Source organism: Gobio gobio, assembly GCF_949357685.1.
Source record: "Gobio gobio genome assembly, chromosome: 6".
NCBI lineage: Eukaryota > Metazoa > Chordata > Actinopteri > Cypriniformes > Gobionidae > Gobio > Gobio gobio.
The window spans coordinates 3158072-3175043 of NC_137102.1; the positions used below are offsets into that span (position 1 = coordinate 3158072).

At 40.4% G+C, this 16972-nt stretch overlaps 1 protein-coding gene across 1 annotated transcript in view; it reads left to right on the plus strand.

Moving 5' to 3' along the window:
- Positions 1-16972, plus strand: part of pappa2 (pappalysin 2) — a gene marked incomplete at both ends in the record, with an annotated part of 133390 nt that overhangs the window by 108853 nt on the left and 7565 nt on the right. The window contains one exon of the mRNA XM_079819437.1: positions 16415-16513. Within this exon, the coding sequence (XP_079675563.1) occupies positions 16415-16513 (99 nt within the window). The remainder of the gene's footprint in view (positions 1-16414; positions 16514-16972) is intronic.

Here is a 16972-nt window from a genome sequence, read left to right on the forward strand (position 1 = left end):
CAAAACCATGTGGGTTTTTTTCAGTACAACACAAAAGGAGAGTTTTAACAGATGTTCACACAGCTCTTTTCCATATAGCAACAGTATATAGTGACCGGAACGCTTCAGAAAGAGTCCACACACCATAAGAGTAGACCATAAGACTTGAGCACTGTATTCATGCGATTGCAGTTTGAGGTTTAGAAATGAACATAGTGTTGAAATTAACAGTGGAACATATTTTCTGTAATTCTTGATTTTAGCTCTATCAGTGATGTCAATCAATTTATCTTGAAAGGGAATGGGTGAAAAAGTGTTTAGAGAAGTATGCCATTTAAATTAATGAACTGTGAGGATACAATTTCAAAAATGTATTTACCAAAAAAATATCAGGGTGAAAAAAATATGAAACACTCAATTATTCTGGGACCATTTCCGCCTGGATTTGGCCTCCCCAAATGTAAAGTTTCCCATACACACATACAGTGTCTCTAAATACACAATACTGGTGTCATTTTACAGGAAAAACGTTGAAGTTTCATAAACCGCTGCTAAAAGTGATAAACATGTGAGTATATGTTGTCTGAGCTGTAATAACCCCCACCCCAAAAAAGAGACGCTTTTAGATTTTTTGGTTATAAATTGATTGTTGAAAGTGTGTAACTCAGGCTCTGTGAGCTCTAGCACCCTGCAGACAGTTTAGGCCGTTTCCACTAGATGGCAGCAAATACGGGAAAAAAAGAATTTTGTTTGGATCATGTATGCTAGATTTATTCGAATGGATCTGAAGGGAGGAATATGACCTTTTTTATGTAATAAAAACATACCCATATACAGTGGTATAAGTGTAATATCCCCGTGTCATTTTACAGAAAACCCTGAAATTACATAAAACACTTCAGAAAGTGATGCATATTATAGTATATGTTGTGTGTGATATAATAAACATATAAAATATTAAAAAAAAAAACAGAAAAAAAAATAGGCAGATTTTGATTTTTTGGTTATAAATTCATTTTTGAAAGTGTATATCTCAGGCCCTGTGAGCTCTAGCACCCTGCAGACAGTTTGGGCCGTTTCCAGCATATCCCAGCAAAAACTGGAAAAACGAATTTAAAGACACAGGGATATTGCATTTATACCACTGTATATGAGTCACAGAACGTACAAAAATATGGACGACGCGACTTCATTGGTCCGAATGTGGGGCTGCCATCTTGTGCAGATATGCTATGGAAATCTAGAAATTAAAGCTAAAGCTCCAATCTCCTCACAGAAAATCCAGAAAAAAGTCTGTTAGTGCCTCAGTGACAACTTCACTCAGAGAAGCCGTCAAACATGACGTCACCGTTTTTATAGCATCAAATAACTAACAAAAACTAAACTTATTTTAAAAAACGAACGCTTGAAATGAAATCATCGTGATAAAAACTGCCCACAATGACAGAAACCAACTTTTGGAAAAAATTATTTGAAGTGTAATTTGATTGTTTAGTTTGCCTCGCGTCCATTAGAAAAGACGGAGGGGCGGGGCTTATGAGCTATACTGGGACCAACCACTTGGGGGCGAATGAGGCGCGGAGGCTTCAGTTTCTGAGAGGAGTGTGTGTGTGTGTGTGTGTGTGTGTGTGTGTGTGTGTGTGTGGGGGGGGTCACATAAAAAAGGTCATATTCGTCCATTCGGATCCATTTGAATAAATCTACAATATGACACATATATTTTTTGCAGTATTTTCTGCCATCTAGTGGAAACAGCCAAAACATTCTGCAGGGTGCTAGAGCACACACTTTCAAAAATCAGTGCTCAGACAACATATACTTACATGTTTATCACTTTTAGCAGTGGTTTATGTAACTTCAAAGTGTTTCCTGTAAAGTGACACAAGTATTGTGTATTGAGAGACACTGTATGTGTGTATGAGAAACTTATCAATTTGGGAATCCAAATCCAGGCGGAAATCCCCCGAAAATGGTCCTAGAGCTTAAAGGAACACGCCACTATTTTTGAAAATAGGCTCATTTTCCGTCTCCCTTAGAGTTAAACAGTTGAGTTTGACCGTTTCCATTCAGCCGATCTCCGGGTCTGCTGGTAGCACTTTTAGCATAGCTTAGCATAGATCATTGAATCTGATTAGACCGTTAGCATCTCGCTCAGAAATGACCAAAGAGTTTCTATATTTTTCGTATTTAAAACTTGACTCTTCTGTAGTGACATCGTGTACTAGACTGACGGAAAATGAGAAGGTGTGATTTTCTAGGCCGATATAGCAGGAACTATACTCTCATTCCTGCGTAATAATCAAGAGCTGTGAGCCGCCCCATGAGTGCAGCGGCGCAGTGATATCACACAGCGGCTGAAAATAGGCTAACTTCAGTCAACATAACCAACGGGATGACCGGCTCACACAGAGAACGCTGGGACTATTTTCAGCCGCTGCATATCAAAACTCATATGTCATTTTTGAGCGAGATGCTAACGGTCTAATCAGATTCAATGATGTATGCTAAGCTATGCTAAAAGTGCTACCGCCAGAACCAGAGATCGGCTGAATGGATTCGACGGTAAATACTCAACTGTTTAAAGGGTTAGTTCACCCAAAAATGAAAATTCTGTCATTAATTACTTACCCTCATGTCGTTGGACACCCGTCAGACCTCCGTTCATCTTCAGAACACAAATGAAGATATTTTAGTGTAAATCTGATGCTCTGAAAGGCCTCCATTGGCACAATGCACTTTACACTCTCAAGACCCTTAAAAGACGTCGATACAAAGTCCATCTCACTACAGTGGTTCTACAATAACTTTATGAATCGGCGAGAATAGTTTTTGTGCGCAAAAAAACCCTAAATAACGACTTACATAGTGATGACGATTTCAAAACACAAAAGCACAAAAACTATTGTCGCCTCTTCATAAAGTTATTGTAGAACCACTGTAGTGAGATGGACTTTTTATCGACGTCTTTAGTGCCTTTTAAGGGTCTTGAAAGTGTAAAGTGCATTGAGCCAATGGAGGCCTTTCAGAGCATCAGATTTACACTAAAATATCTTCATTTGTGTCTGAAGATGAACGGAGGTCTGACGGGTGTCCAACCACATGAGGGTCAGTCATTAATGACACAATTTACATTTTTGGGTGAACTAACCCTTTAACTCTAGGGGAGACGGAAAATGAGCCTATTCTCAAAAATAGTGGCGTGTTCCTTTAAGAGATTAATGGAAGACGTAGAAAGAATTGGCATCTGCTCCCTGTCAGATCTAGAGAGGAAAGAGTTCTCTGACAGATAACCACCAGCAGAGCACTGAGGTGGTCCAGGAGTGATGAACGATGACGCTGTTGATGGTTTAAGGTTCCAGTTATTGTGTCATGGAGGTCCAATGCGCTGTTTTGCTCCTCACTATCTCTGTAGTCATAACACTATGTACGTCTGTGACCACAATGGAACTCGCAAATCAATTCCTTTGATCCATTGAATCCTTTTTTTCTCTCAAAACATGTATAAATAAAGCATAGTGGGTCGAGCTAGTAGCATGTAATACGTCTCATGAGGGATTTTCGCTGAAACCATTCACGGCCACAGGAATTCAGAGCTGGAGAGCAAGACTTGAGGTCTCTTGTGATGAACCCAATCCAAACGGTCAAGAAATCAGTCAATTCGTTTTCTATTTTTATTTTGTCTGTTTTTTCAAATTCCCGAGTTTACATTTGCATCAGCAATGAGGCATTTTGCTGTCAGGGATTTCCGAAACTGTCCGCTCTTGTACGGAGACATCTTGAACGTTCCCCATGGCCAAGAGAAACATTTAGCGCAACGGTTGATGGACTGCGTGCCACATCTTCCCACGGCACGCTGACAGATTGATTCTTACCGGTGCTCCTTTTATCGCAAAAATAAAACCGAATGAAAATATCATTGCCACTGTAAAATGTGGTATATACATGATCATAAAACATATCATTCCGGTTTCTGTTCCTCCAGAGTCCTTCCCGCAATTCACAGAATCCTGTTTAAATTCACCCCAAGCACTAACTCATCAGACTTCGTCGACAATCGTAGCGCCGAGGTGCCAAAGCAAATGAATGATCTTATCGGTGTGTGTGTGTGTGTGCAGGTCAGAGGGAATTTAAAGGATGTTATGTAACTGATGGATGCATTAAACAAGTTTTAAAATAATCACAAAGGATATGTGACGAAAGTAACATACCAGGCTTCGCAAAAAGTCAACAGAATTAGCACTGCGGCGTCATGTGAAGCCTGGAAGCGAAATCAGTGTTGAAATGAACAGTCGTGTGTTTTGGAAAATAATGGATGACTGTTTATTGTAATTCTCTCTGGATTTTTAGCTCCATGTCTTGAAAGTGAAAGGGTGGGGCGGTGTTTAGAACAGTGTGCCATTCAAATGTTAGTAACTTGGGTAAACTGTTTAAAATTCATTTAAAGGGGTCATAACACACACAGTTTGTGCCAGTCTGGTGTAAATCTGGAGTATCGATAGAGTAGTGTTGATCCTTCATATCTCCCAAGAGTCTTTAAAAGACAGATACACTGAAACGATTCTTTCTGAAAACAACGAGCTCGTGGAGGAGGGCAGTGGGCGGAGCTAAAGAGACACACACACACACACACACACACACACACACACAAAAGACGTCATCGCATCTTAGGGCATTTTCACACCTGAAAGTCCGCACCAAAGTTCGAACCGAAGTTCATGTTTTGATACATTTTATACATTCAGTTAGTTTTGGTTTGGTTTCACATTGCAATTATGCGAGCGCACTAAAGAACTTTACATGACGCACTTGCGTCCAGTGTTGGTAACACATTACAAGTAACTTGAGTAAAGTAACGCATTACTTTTCAAATTTACAACAAAATATCCGAGTTACTTTTTCACATTTATTTGACTGACAGCTCTCCTGTACACATGATGAGAAACATTGTAAGTGCAGAGGTTGTGTGTGAACATGATGGTTATTGTAGTTCTAGACTACATGTGAGCATTTATTCATCTCACTTGCACAATAAAGATTCTGTACTCCTCAAAATGAATAAAATCAGTCAAATGCTAAATCAGAGTCCTATGCAAACCACCAATAATTAAATGTTAAATAAAACAAATATTTTCATGCATTTAATCTACCTTTATTGACCAATGTCTTGCTGCTGGCCTTTAATGATTCAGTTAAACCATGAGCAAAAATTACTAGATTTTTTGTTTTTATTGGTATAATTTTTTCTCCTGCGTCTTATTCTCCCATTATCCAGAATGCCAGCACAGCACAGCGCCCTCTACTGTCCATGCGTGAATTAGCACTTTTACCTCAGCCTGAGGCTTATTATTTCAATTTTGGTATGAAGAGGTCTTTACATTTGCACAAAAATAGAACTTTGTTGTTATAAAAAGCCAACAAAAAAAACAAGCCCCGCCCAGGTGAGAAAAAGTAACGGAAAAGTAACGTAACATTACTTTTCTTGAAAAAGTAACTAAGTTACTCATTTAGTTACTTTTTCAGGGAGTAACGCAATATTGTAATGCATTACTTTTCAAAGTATCTTTCCCCAACACTGCTTGTGTCCACTCGTCATCATCTCTGTGTGCGGCATCTGGACATTGATTGATTTGTAAACAGACGTGCGTCTGACGTCAGCGTCTTTGACAAGAATGAACGGACGCATATCATTGCCACTATTGAACAGTGCTCATTGCTGGACTGTTTTCTTTTCGTTATGTTTAAAAGTGGACATTTCAAGCTTTATAAACACATATTTCTCATGTTTGTGAGACGAGTATCTGCTGAGTTTCGGTTTATTTGAGACGCGCTTCAGTTCATGTGCAAAGCATGTGATCGCTCCCGCGATTATTGTCTGCTATAGACTATTTGCTTCGTATTATTTAAATCCAGGCAATTATCTGATTAAACGTTGATTAAAATTAAGATACAATTTATAAAAAATGAAATTCACTTTAAAGAACGGCTTTCTAAGCAAAATCATACAACATTTCTTTCAAAATCATCTGACCTTCTGACATATTGCGCATCTTTTCACTTTTCATAATCAATATAGCCGAGATGAAATTTAAAAATCACATTATAATATTTAAACATAAACAGGAACTTCCTGTAAATGCTCTGAAAGTACGAACCATGCAGAAAATGCTTTCACACTAGAAACCAACCCAACCTTTGTTCAGTTTGATCCGGACTGAGACGACCTCTTTTCGTCTGTTTGGCCCGTGGTCAGGGGAGGTTTCACACCGGCCATTTTGATTCGGACCAAACTGAAAAGTTTGAAAATCCGGATCAAACAAGGTGTGAAAGCCCTTAGACTTCACTCCGGTTACATCACACAAGCATGTCCCTGCTCTTGATACACAATCACTGATGAACACCTTTGGTTTTTATGAGAGAAAAGCTACACAATGGCGGATTCAAACCCAGAACCGAACCTCAGACACGCTCGCCGGACACCAGCTCTACCACTGGACTGGGAATCTGTGTGAAGAATCTCAGGACTGACCATATTGTATTATGCTATAGTTAGGAGATGAAACGTTAAGGATGAAACTATCACGTTAAACATGACTTCTCATGACTTCCCCCATTCACACACTTTTTAAAACAAAGTTTGTCACTGCATGGCATTATTAACTTTCGATTCACTATACGTTGATGTTGTTCTCGTGGAGGCGTGCAGTGGGTGGAGCTAAAGAGACACACACACACACACACACTCTCCCTGGATAACTCTCGATTAGGGTGACCACCTGTCCCGCTTTGCGTTGTACCGCACAGCATTGTCACCCCTTGTCCCGCACGTCACATATTGAGAAAATGTCCCGCATTTTCATCAGTCTGTTGGTTTTTAATTATCATATTAAGAAAACATGCATGTATTCTTTTGCCTTTTTAAGAAAGCATTTTCTTTATTCTTTTTGCGGCAGCGTTTTCCAACTTTATTTAACAGCGCTTCGTCAGAAGTAACATCCCGCCTTACACAAATACAACAGACGTTTTTTAAATCCTATCCAAGACCAATGGTTGAAAAGAAAGGAGAAAACACGGTCACTAGTAGGTTGTGATGGCTGTCAATCAAAATGTGGAGCGGTGATTCATTCCATGTGTTCCCTGTCAGAAAACGAATGGATAATTCGGTACATTTGTTATATTCTTAACATATAATATAAATTTATATATAAGACTGTCAATTAACTAATTTCATGTTGTTTTATGTTTTATTTGTTCCTTATTTATTTTGTTGGACTTGGTCAGAACTGTTTCAAAACTAGTTATCTGCATGATGCCTGCTGCCTTTGGGCTCAGTGGTGTTGAATTTAAATGACATGTAAAATAAAGATTATACAACAGTTTCAGGTTATGTTTTAGTGTTGGTAACATGTCCCACATTGTCCCACACAAACTTAGTAATCGTCCCACATTTGGTACACACACACACACACACACACACACACACACACACACACATATGATCAGTTTGACTCACCGCCTGCGGTTTCCACTCATGACCGGGAACAAACACACACACTTGCAGAACTCCGGAAACACAAACTGCATCCTCTGTTCCCTTAACCCTTTAAAGGGTTAGTTCACCCAAAAATGAAAATTCTGTCATTAATTCCTCACCCTCATGTCGTTGGACACCCGTCAGACCTCCGTTCATCTTCAGACACAAATGAAGATATTTTAGTGTAAAGCTGATGCTGAGAAAGGCTTCAGATAGGCCTCCATTGGCATTCAGTACATTTACACTCACAAGACCCATAAAAGGCACTAAAAACGTCGTTACAAAGTCCATCTCACCACAGTGACTCTACAATAATTTTACGATGCGACGACAATAGTTTTTGTGCGCAAAAGAAAATCAAAATAACACCTTTATCCAACTTGTTATTGCCTTCTGTGTGTGTCTCCACGACGCATGCGTGAGAATATGAGCAGATCCGGCGTTCGGGAATCCATGAAATACACACTTTAGCCCCATTTTGAGAACTACACTGAGACCTAAAGCACGATCAATGTAGAATTCAACAGCTGAGACACGCGCGTCTTCCTCTGCTTGTAAACAAATCTCTTCTGGGTCATGTGTCCGAACGCCGGATCTGCTCATATTCTCACGCATGCGTCGTGGAGACACACACGGAAGACAATAACAAGTTGGATAAAGGTGTTATTTTGATTTTCTTTTGCGCACAAAAACTATTGTCGTCGCATCGTAAAATTATTGTAGAGTCACTGTGGTGAGATGGACTTTGTAACAACGTTTTAAGAGCCTTTTATGGGTCTTGTGAGTGTAAATGTACTGAATGCCAATGGAGGCCTATCTGAAGCCTTTCTCAGCATCAGATTTACACTAAAATATCTTCATTTGTGTCTGAAGATGAACGGAGGTCTGACGGGTGTCCAACCACATGAGGGTGAGGAATTAATGACACAATTTTCATTTTTGGGTGAACTAACGCTGGGTTATTAGTGAAGATGAACAAGGTGATCTTTCCCTCACACACACACACACACACACACACTTCTTTTAGTGATTGTTGTTCTCGACTTGCGTTACCCGAATGATGAGCATACTCTCGCTCCTGCTCTAGTGTGTGTGTGCACGCTTTTCCAGGAGAAGTGTCCATATAAGGAGTTCCCCCCTTTATGACGTCATACAGGGCCATACACGAAAAAAAAAAAAAAAAACTTTCTGAAACGTGTTCTAATCCTGAAGGAGTGTATCTGTCACAGAAATACTCTGTCACACGTCCAACTCGCCCATGTTTATCATGAGAATCAATTCTAACAGTGGAAATAAGTCAGAATGCATGAAATAGATATAAGATATAAAAATCTATGCCATATATTGCATATAAAATAGTATGTTTTGTATATTTTATCATCAGTAGCATGTTTTTTTTCCACGAACATCAGTTTTGATCATTTTTAATATACAGTTTCAGAGTAAAGCTGACAGGTTTTATGAACTATTCATTCTACTTTGGAACACATCATTCCTGTAGAGGGATGTTTTATGATATTCAAATACCCCTCATATCTGCCAGAGCCTCTCATCTCTCTTGCCCTCGTTTGTTACCAAGCAAAACAGTTGCTTTTATATTGGAGACTCAATATAAATTATACCACAGCACATGTTCCAGCGGCTCGGCATCACATCCAGAAGGTCTTTCCCATTATAGACCGATGATACGGGAAGGGGTCGGCTCAGGTCATGCTTTAGTTTATGTGTCGTGATTAATATTTCACTTTGAACCGGTCTAATCATAGGTAGACGTTTAGTCTGCTCTTTTATTATCTCAGATGAACGAGAATCTTCGAGTCTTCATGTGTTAGTGAGTTCTGTTGAAAGCCCTCGGTTTGTGTTTAGTTGATTTGACCCTTGGATGCTTTTGATTTTATGATCTTCTGACCTGCGGACTTGTTTTGTTTCTCCCGCCGTCCGTCCGTCTCTCTGCCACTATCAAGCACAATTTATTTGATTGCTTCAAAGCTTCCAGCATTCGAGTCGACTTTTCCCTCTTTTTGTGTGGCTCCGTTTGAGAAACTTTACAGATGATGCCACAGGTTTATGAAGAACCACTGTTCACATTCCTGCTGCAAATATGGTTACAAGAATGGTCATCTGATTCCTCTCAGGGCAAGCACTGGGTTTCTTCATCTTAATTTTATGGGAAAAGTTGACAAGACACACACACACACAAAAACAACAAACACTTCTTTCACCCTTTTGCCGTTGCGACGTGTTGTTTTTCAGCTTGCATTTAAAGACAAAAAGGAAAAAGTTTACATTAGGAATGAAATGGAGGGGAACATAATTAGTAGTCTTTTGGGAGCTCTGGAGAGGGCCAATCAAGGGGTGCATATTTCAGCGAAGTGAGATGCCAGCACTAACATTGTTGTCAATGAAAACATGTTGTTTCCATGGAGGTTGTGTTTATTCTATCTTTTGCTTTGCATTAGATGTGGTCAGTCAGTCAGGAAACCTGTGGAGTGTGTCCTCCCTCGCTCCGGTGGGATTTCTCCCGACGTCATGCGAGGTGAAACGACACCTTGATAAGATTGCGCTTTGTTTCGGACGCTCATCCCAGAAACCGTTGCTAGGGGTTAATTGTGTTTTTTGAAAATACATCTTTTTTAAGTGACTCATCGAGGGTTTCATTTTCAATACATTTCTGTAATCTAAATCAAGCTTTGGATACTGCCCAAAAACATAGCAGGGTTGCCTCCGAAAAACCCCCTTTTGAGAGGAGGCCAGGAAAAAGAGTTTTGGGATAGATACCTCAAAGTGGACAGCTTGAACTCACACTGAGAGAAATATAAATCCATCATCGGATTACAGTAGGGTCATGGAGTCTTTGCCATTCGGTCTCCAAACATTGATTGCAAACTGCACCGGCCTAAAATAACACTAGAGCTGGTGATTGACACACATTTCACGATTCGATTCCATTTCCATTCACAAGCTTTCGATTCGATTATTGTGGATATATATCAGATACAGTACATGGGGAAAAAACTACTAATGCTGTAAACCATAGAGGTATGAATGCAGCACAACAGATCATAACATACAAAATATCTATAAAGTTACCAAAATTATGACTTCGATATGATAGCAGACTAAAATACCTCGATACTGAATCAATGCCACGGCAAAGAACTGTACAAGTCATTAAATAATACGACAGAACTTACTATTCATTGTTTTATACTAAAAACTCACTTGGCCAGCATGTTCCCGTCCTGCTTTTGGACCATTCCCTCCTCTTTATTTGAAAATAATAATATGATAATAACTACATGCCAGTGTGAACATCCTTACAGAGATCACATTATTATCAGTCATGTTCATTTCATTCTGAACAGGCTGGGATGACCAAAATCTTATTTCATGATACGAGTAATTTCATATTTAAGTAATTATATAATTACAATATAGATATTTAATTTAATTTTATCTTTGTTTTTAAAAAATAAGCAAAAATGTATATTTACAAACAATATGACAAAAACAGTGACAGTAGCATTCAAGAAATTAAATAATCAAATGTTTAAAAAAAACTGCATAGTCTTTACTCTATAAATTAACTATACACTGATTATTAAAGGTCCCATGGCATGAAATTTTCATTTTATGAGGTTTTTCAACATTAATATGAGTTCCCCTAGCCTGAATATTGTCCCCAAGTGGATAGAAATGTTGATCGGTGTAAACCCGAGTTCTGGCTGTCTTTCTCTGCCTTTGAGAAAATGTCAGGCCAGACGAGCCAATCCTGAAGTCTCCTGGTTTGACGTCCAAGCAGGAACGGTTTCCTCCCTTTCCTCCGCCCAGAGAATCTGGCACGCCCATGCAAACGCTCCAGAGATCATTGCGTGTGAACGAGTGAACGCTGGCAGTTTCTCAGTGTTTGGATGTACAAATGAAAACAGAAGTCATTGTTCAGTTCCTTCTGATCTGTGATCAGTGATTTCTGATGTGTAGCTAATTATTTATTATTCGTGCACACACTGCGGCTTCTCTCTCTCCAGACAGACAGAACGGTGTTTTCGTGTTTTCTATCTTGTGAGTCAGTGTTTTTGTACGTCCTCGTCGCGTCTATCTGTTCTTAAATGTGCATACAGTCGGGAGTTTCTGCTTAACATTGGCAGAGCCACATCTTTAGAGATAAACCTCACACACGCCGAAGCTCGGCCTTCAACATCCCCGACCCCCAGTACTGCATCTGGCCCACAGCGGAGGAGCCAAACGCGGGGCGAGATTAAGCAGACGGGGGTAAGCGTGAGGGTATCCGGCTAGGCTAGCCAGCTTTCCCCATAATAAACTGGATTACATTCGATTACTGCTGTTGTGTCTTTGTTTGCGCTGTGTACTCAATGCGCGTCAATGACGCTATTCATATGATTGGAACATATCTAGAAAAAATGCTTTAATCAAACTTACTAACTCGTTCATCTCGACAGCTGTAATGGTACTTTGCATGTGTTACAAAGTTGGTAATAATGATGAAGACGGACTCAGCGTGACTGGGACTCGTGTTTATTCAGAACTCTCAGATACAAACACAATAAACTCGCGCTGACAGACAGCGCTCTCATAACTCAGTAGTTACTATAAATAACTTTGTTAGCAATCGCTCCGTCTCCGTGATGTCTGGTTCGCGAACGAATCATTCTTTTGAATCGGTTCTTTTTAGTGAACCGAATCAGTTCACCAAATCGGACTGAATCGTTCTAAACGGTTCGCATCTCGAGTCAGCGCTGATCCATAATTTACTAAAGTTACTAACTTTAAACGTTAAACCACGCCCCCTCAGCTCGTATCAAATGCAAAGATGTCAGCCAATCACAACAGTGGGCGTTTTTACTGAAGTCTCACAGCAGACACGCCTCTTGAAACAGGGCATTCAGCCACAGGGCAAACAGCAGTATAGACAAAATGCCTTTTATTTCTAAATTATGACATTTTATGATGTAAAAATCATACTAACAATATAAGTACACCTCAGGAAACACTATAAAATAATAGAAAAATGCCATGCCATGGGACCTTTAATACATATATTAATGTTATTCAGTCAAGCATGGGATGATTTTCTATTGTCTTTTGTTGTTTGATTGACATTAATCACACAGAATATCAGGTCCGGCCCTTTAAGAGCTACATGGACCCAATACATTGTAACCAAGTGACAACCTTTTCCAGTTTCTCTTGAAGCCGATACAGAAGTGACCCACCTTAAATCACCCCTAAGCCACCTTAAACCACCATAAACCACCCCTAACCCACCCCTAACCCACCTTAAACCACCATAAACCACCCCTAACCCACCATAAACCACCCATAAACCACCATAAACCACCCCTAACCCACTTTAAACCACCATAAACCACCCCTAACCCACCATAAACCACCCATAAACCACCATAAACCACCCCTAACCCACTTTAAACCACCATAAACCACCCCTAACCCACCTTAAACCACCCTTAACCCACCATAAACCACCCCTAAACCACCCTTAACCCACCCTAAACCACCCCTAACCCACATTAAACCACCCTAAACCACCCCTAACCCACCCCTAACCCACCTTAAACCACCCTAAACCACCCCTAACACACATTAAACCACCCCTAACCCACATTAAACCACCCCTAACCCACCTTAAACCACCCCTAACCCACCATAAACCACCCCAAACCCACCCCTAACCCACCCCTAACACACATTAAACCACCCTAAACCACCCCTAACCCACCTTAAACCACCCCTAACCCACCCCTAACCCACCTTAAACCACCCCTAACCCACCCCTAACCCACCCTAAATATGACGCAAATAAATGGAAGCAAAGCATTCAAATGAAAGTGTCCTGCTGTCGATACGGACACACCTTTAGTAAACGCTCCTGTGGGTCGCATTTCAGGGAAGTGATAAACCACCTATAGGTGTATTGGTTGGAGGACATGTTGCCTAAAACGATTTAGCCAAAGCAGAAATAATGTGTGTGAGTTTGAGACCAGCGGTAGATCAGCCTGAGGTGTTGTGGTCCTCCTCTGTGTGTGTGCGGCGGGTTCTGGACGTTTCCTGGCGGTTGTTTTGTGTTGTGCCAGATGAGGTCCGGGTCAGAGGATTTTGTGTAGCGCTTCGGCGTTGTTTAACATTCACTGGCAGTTTTCCTCTCGCTGGCCGGGCAGATGCATTCCACACATCCTTCCCATTTACTGTTACACGATTATTTAGTTTAGCCATTAGGTCATTTTTCTTTTTCCAGCCTTTTCTAAAACAACAATTATAACGCACGTGTTTTAGATTTAGACATTTGACTTGTAATACGTAGCACTGTAGTACGATCGCTCTCAGATTGTTATTGCCAATAAATGTGTGATGTGCTTAATACAAGAGCAAGAATACAGAAATACATGAAATATACACAAGCTTGAAACTGAAGAATGAAAAATGCTGTTGCTTATGAGTTGGAGAATGAGACCAGGGCAGGAAAAAGCTTTTGGACTGGGTTTAGCTGGGATGGATTGAAGCAGGTCGACTTTAGGAAAGGACAACAGAGCCAAGAGTATCTTTGGCAGAACGCTCTTGTTTTCCTGCTATTGGCATCGGATCCTTTAGGTTAGGTAAAATCCTTTAGAAGGCATCGAAAGTGTTTATGCACGTTAAATTTGATAATTGCTGGACTTCTCTGCCTTGAGCATTGCAGAACGGGAACCTGTGCTCGAGCACAGGTGAAGCGATGACATCGAAGGAAGGAAGTGAGGAAGTTTTGTCTGGAATAACAGATGCAGTTTTATTTTATTTGAAAGGAATAAATGAGACATGCCACCTACCATAAAGTATAGCAGAAATCCCTTTGGCGTGATTCATGCATTTCATTCCTGTGAGACTCGAGGAACATCCGGACGGCCTCATGTTCACAGAAAACTGTTAATTGTGCAGTAAAATGAAGTCACTCATGCATCTCAGAACTCTGAGGGCAGCTTTACTGGGTCGGGCTCTTCGGGGGTTTGGGAGGTTCTGCATATGGAAGGCTATAGTTTGCCTGTTAGTAGGATATTCTACACTCTAAAAAATGCTGGGTTAAAAACAACCCAGGTTGGGTTGAATATGGACAAACCCAGTGGTTGGGCTGTTTTAGCCCAGCGGTTGGGTTGTTTTAACCCAGTGAATGGGTTGTTTTAACCCAGCAAATGGGTTGTTTTAGCCCGAGCTGTTGGGTTGTTTTAGCCCAGTGGTTGGGCTGTTTTAACCCAGCGATTGGGTTGTTTTAGCCCAGCGGTTGGGTTGTTTTAACCCAGTGGTTGGGCTGTTTTAACCCAGAGATTGGGTTGTTTTAGCCCAGTGGTTGGGCTGTTTTAACCCAGCGATTGGGTTGTTTTAGCCCAGCGGTTGGGTTGTTTTAACCCAGTGGTTGGGTTGTTTTAGCCCAGTGGTTGGGCTGTTTTAACCCAGCGGTTGGGTTGTTTTAGCCCAGGGGTTGGATTTTTTTGAACCTAGTGGTTGGGCTGTTTTAGCCCAGTGGTTGGGTTGTTTTAACCCATCGAATGGGTTGTTTTAGCCCAGCGGTTGGGTTGTTTTAACCCATCGAATGGGTTGTTTTAGCCAAGCGATTGGGTTGTTTTAGCCCAGCGGTTGGGTTGTTTTAACCCATCGAATGGGTTGTTTTAGCCCAGCGATTGGGTTGTTTTAACCCATCGAATGGGTTGTTTTAGCCCAGCGGTTGGGTTGTTTTAACCCATCGAATGGGTTGTTTTAGCCAAGCGATTGGGTTGTTTTAGCCCAGCGGTTGGGTTGTTTTAACCCATCGAATGGGTTGTTTTAGCCCAGCGATTGGGTTGTTTTAGCCCAGCGGTTGGGTTGTTTTAACCCAGTGATTGGGTTGTTTTAACCCAGCGATTGGGTTGTTTTAGCCCATGGTTGGGTTGTTTTAGCCCAGCGGTTGGGTTGTTTTAACCCAGTGATTGGGTTGTTTTAACCCAGTGAATGAGTTGTTTTAACCCAGCGATTGGGTTGTTTTAACCCCCAGTGAATGGGTTGTTGTAGCCCAGCTTTAGGTTTAGCTTAAACAACCCAATCACTGGGCTAAAACAACCCAACTGCTGGGCTAAAACAACCCAACAACCCTGGGTTCGTCCATTTTCAACCCAGCATTTTTTCGAGTTTATTGAAAGGTTAAATGATAGGTTAAATGCGTAGTTAATTTAAGATTATTAGATTAATAATTAAAAAGTTAAAATTAATATATATTGTATTATTTTCATGTTATGACTGATAATTTTTTTTTAATTGTATACAATTTTTTCTAAATAAATCAAATCACATAAATACATACAAGCAATGATTAAATGCTACACATGAATTTAAGCATTACACGCTTTTTTTAAGTGTTTTAGTGTAAAAAAAACAATGTTCACTTGATTATATTTAACAGTGTAATGGGCAACAATTTACAATAAGGTCCCACAGTTATTGCAATGCATTAATTAATATTAACTAAAAATGAGCACCACATTTCTCAGAACTATTTATAATTCTTAATGTTTGTTAATAAAAATTCAACTGTTAGTTCATATTAGCTATTAAATAATATCAACAGATACAATGTTTGATATTAATAATGTATTAGTAAAACTTTAAATGAACAAACTAAGATTAGAAGTATGTGGTTAACTAATATAATTATTAGTGTTTTTAAAGTTAAGCGAGATGATGGTAAATATAATTTAAATGTAAAGAAATATGGGAAATGAGCATACTGATAAATACAATTCTTATATAATCTGAATGTATGTAAACAAATTTAATACCAAAAATGGTCTTTTCTCAACATGCATTATATAAACACGTATTCCTTATGTAACCAAATGTCTGATATTTGTCTTTTGTTTGCAGCCGTTTGGAGGAGATGGGTGGTGTGACACCATTAATAACCGAGCATACTGCCAATATGACGGAGGAGACTGCTGTCCGTCCACTCTCTCATCGAGAAAGGTAAATCAAACCCATCCTCAGTCATCCTCTCATCCCTCAGTCATCCTCTCATCCTCTCATCCCTCAGTCATCCTCTCATCCTCTCATCCCTCAGTCATCCTCTCATCCCTCAGTCATCCTCTCATCCCTCAGTCATCCTCTCATCCTCTCATCCCTCAGTCATCCTCTCATCCCTCAGTCATCCTCTCATCCCTCAGTCATCCTCTCATCCCTCAGTCATCCTCTCATCCTCTCATCCCTCAGTCATCCTCTCATCCCTCAGTCATCCTCTCATCCCTCAGTCATCCTCTCATCCCTCAGTCATCCTCTCATCCTCTCATCCCTCAGTCATCCTCTCATCCCTCAGTCATCCTCTCATCCCTCAGTCATCCTCTCATCCCTCAGTCATCCTCTCATCCTCTCATCCCTCAGTCATCCTCTCATCCCTCAGTCATCCTCTCATCCTCTCATCCCTCAGTC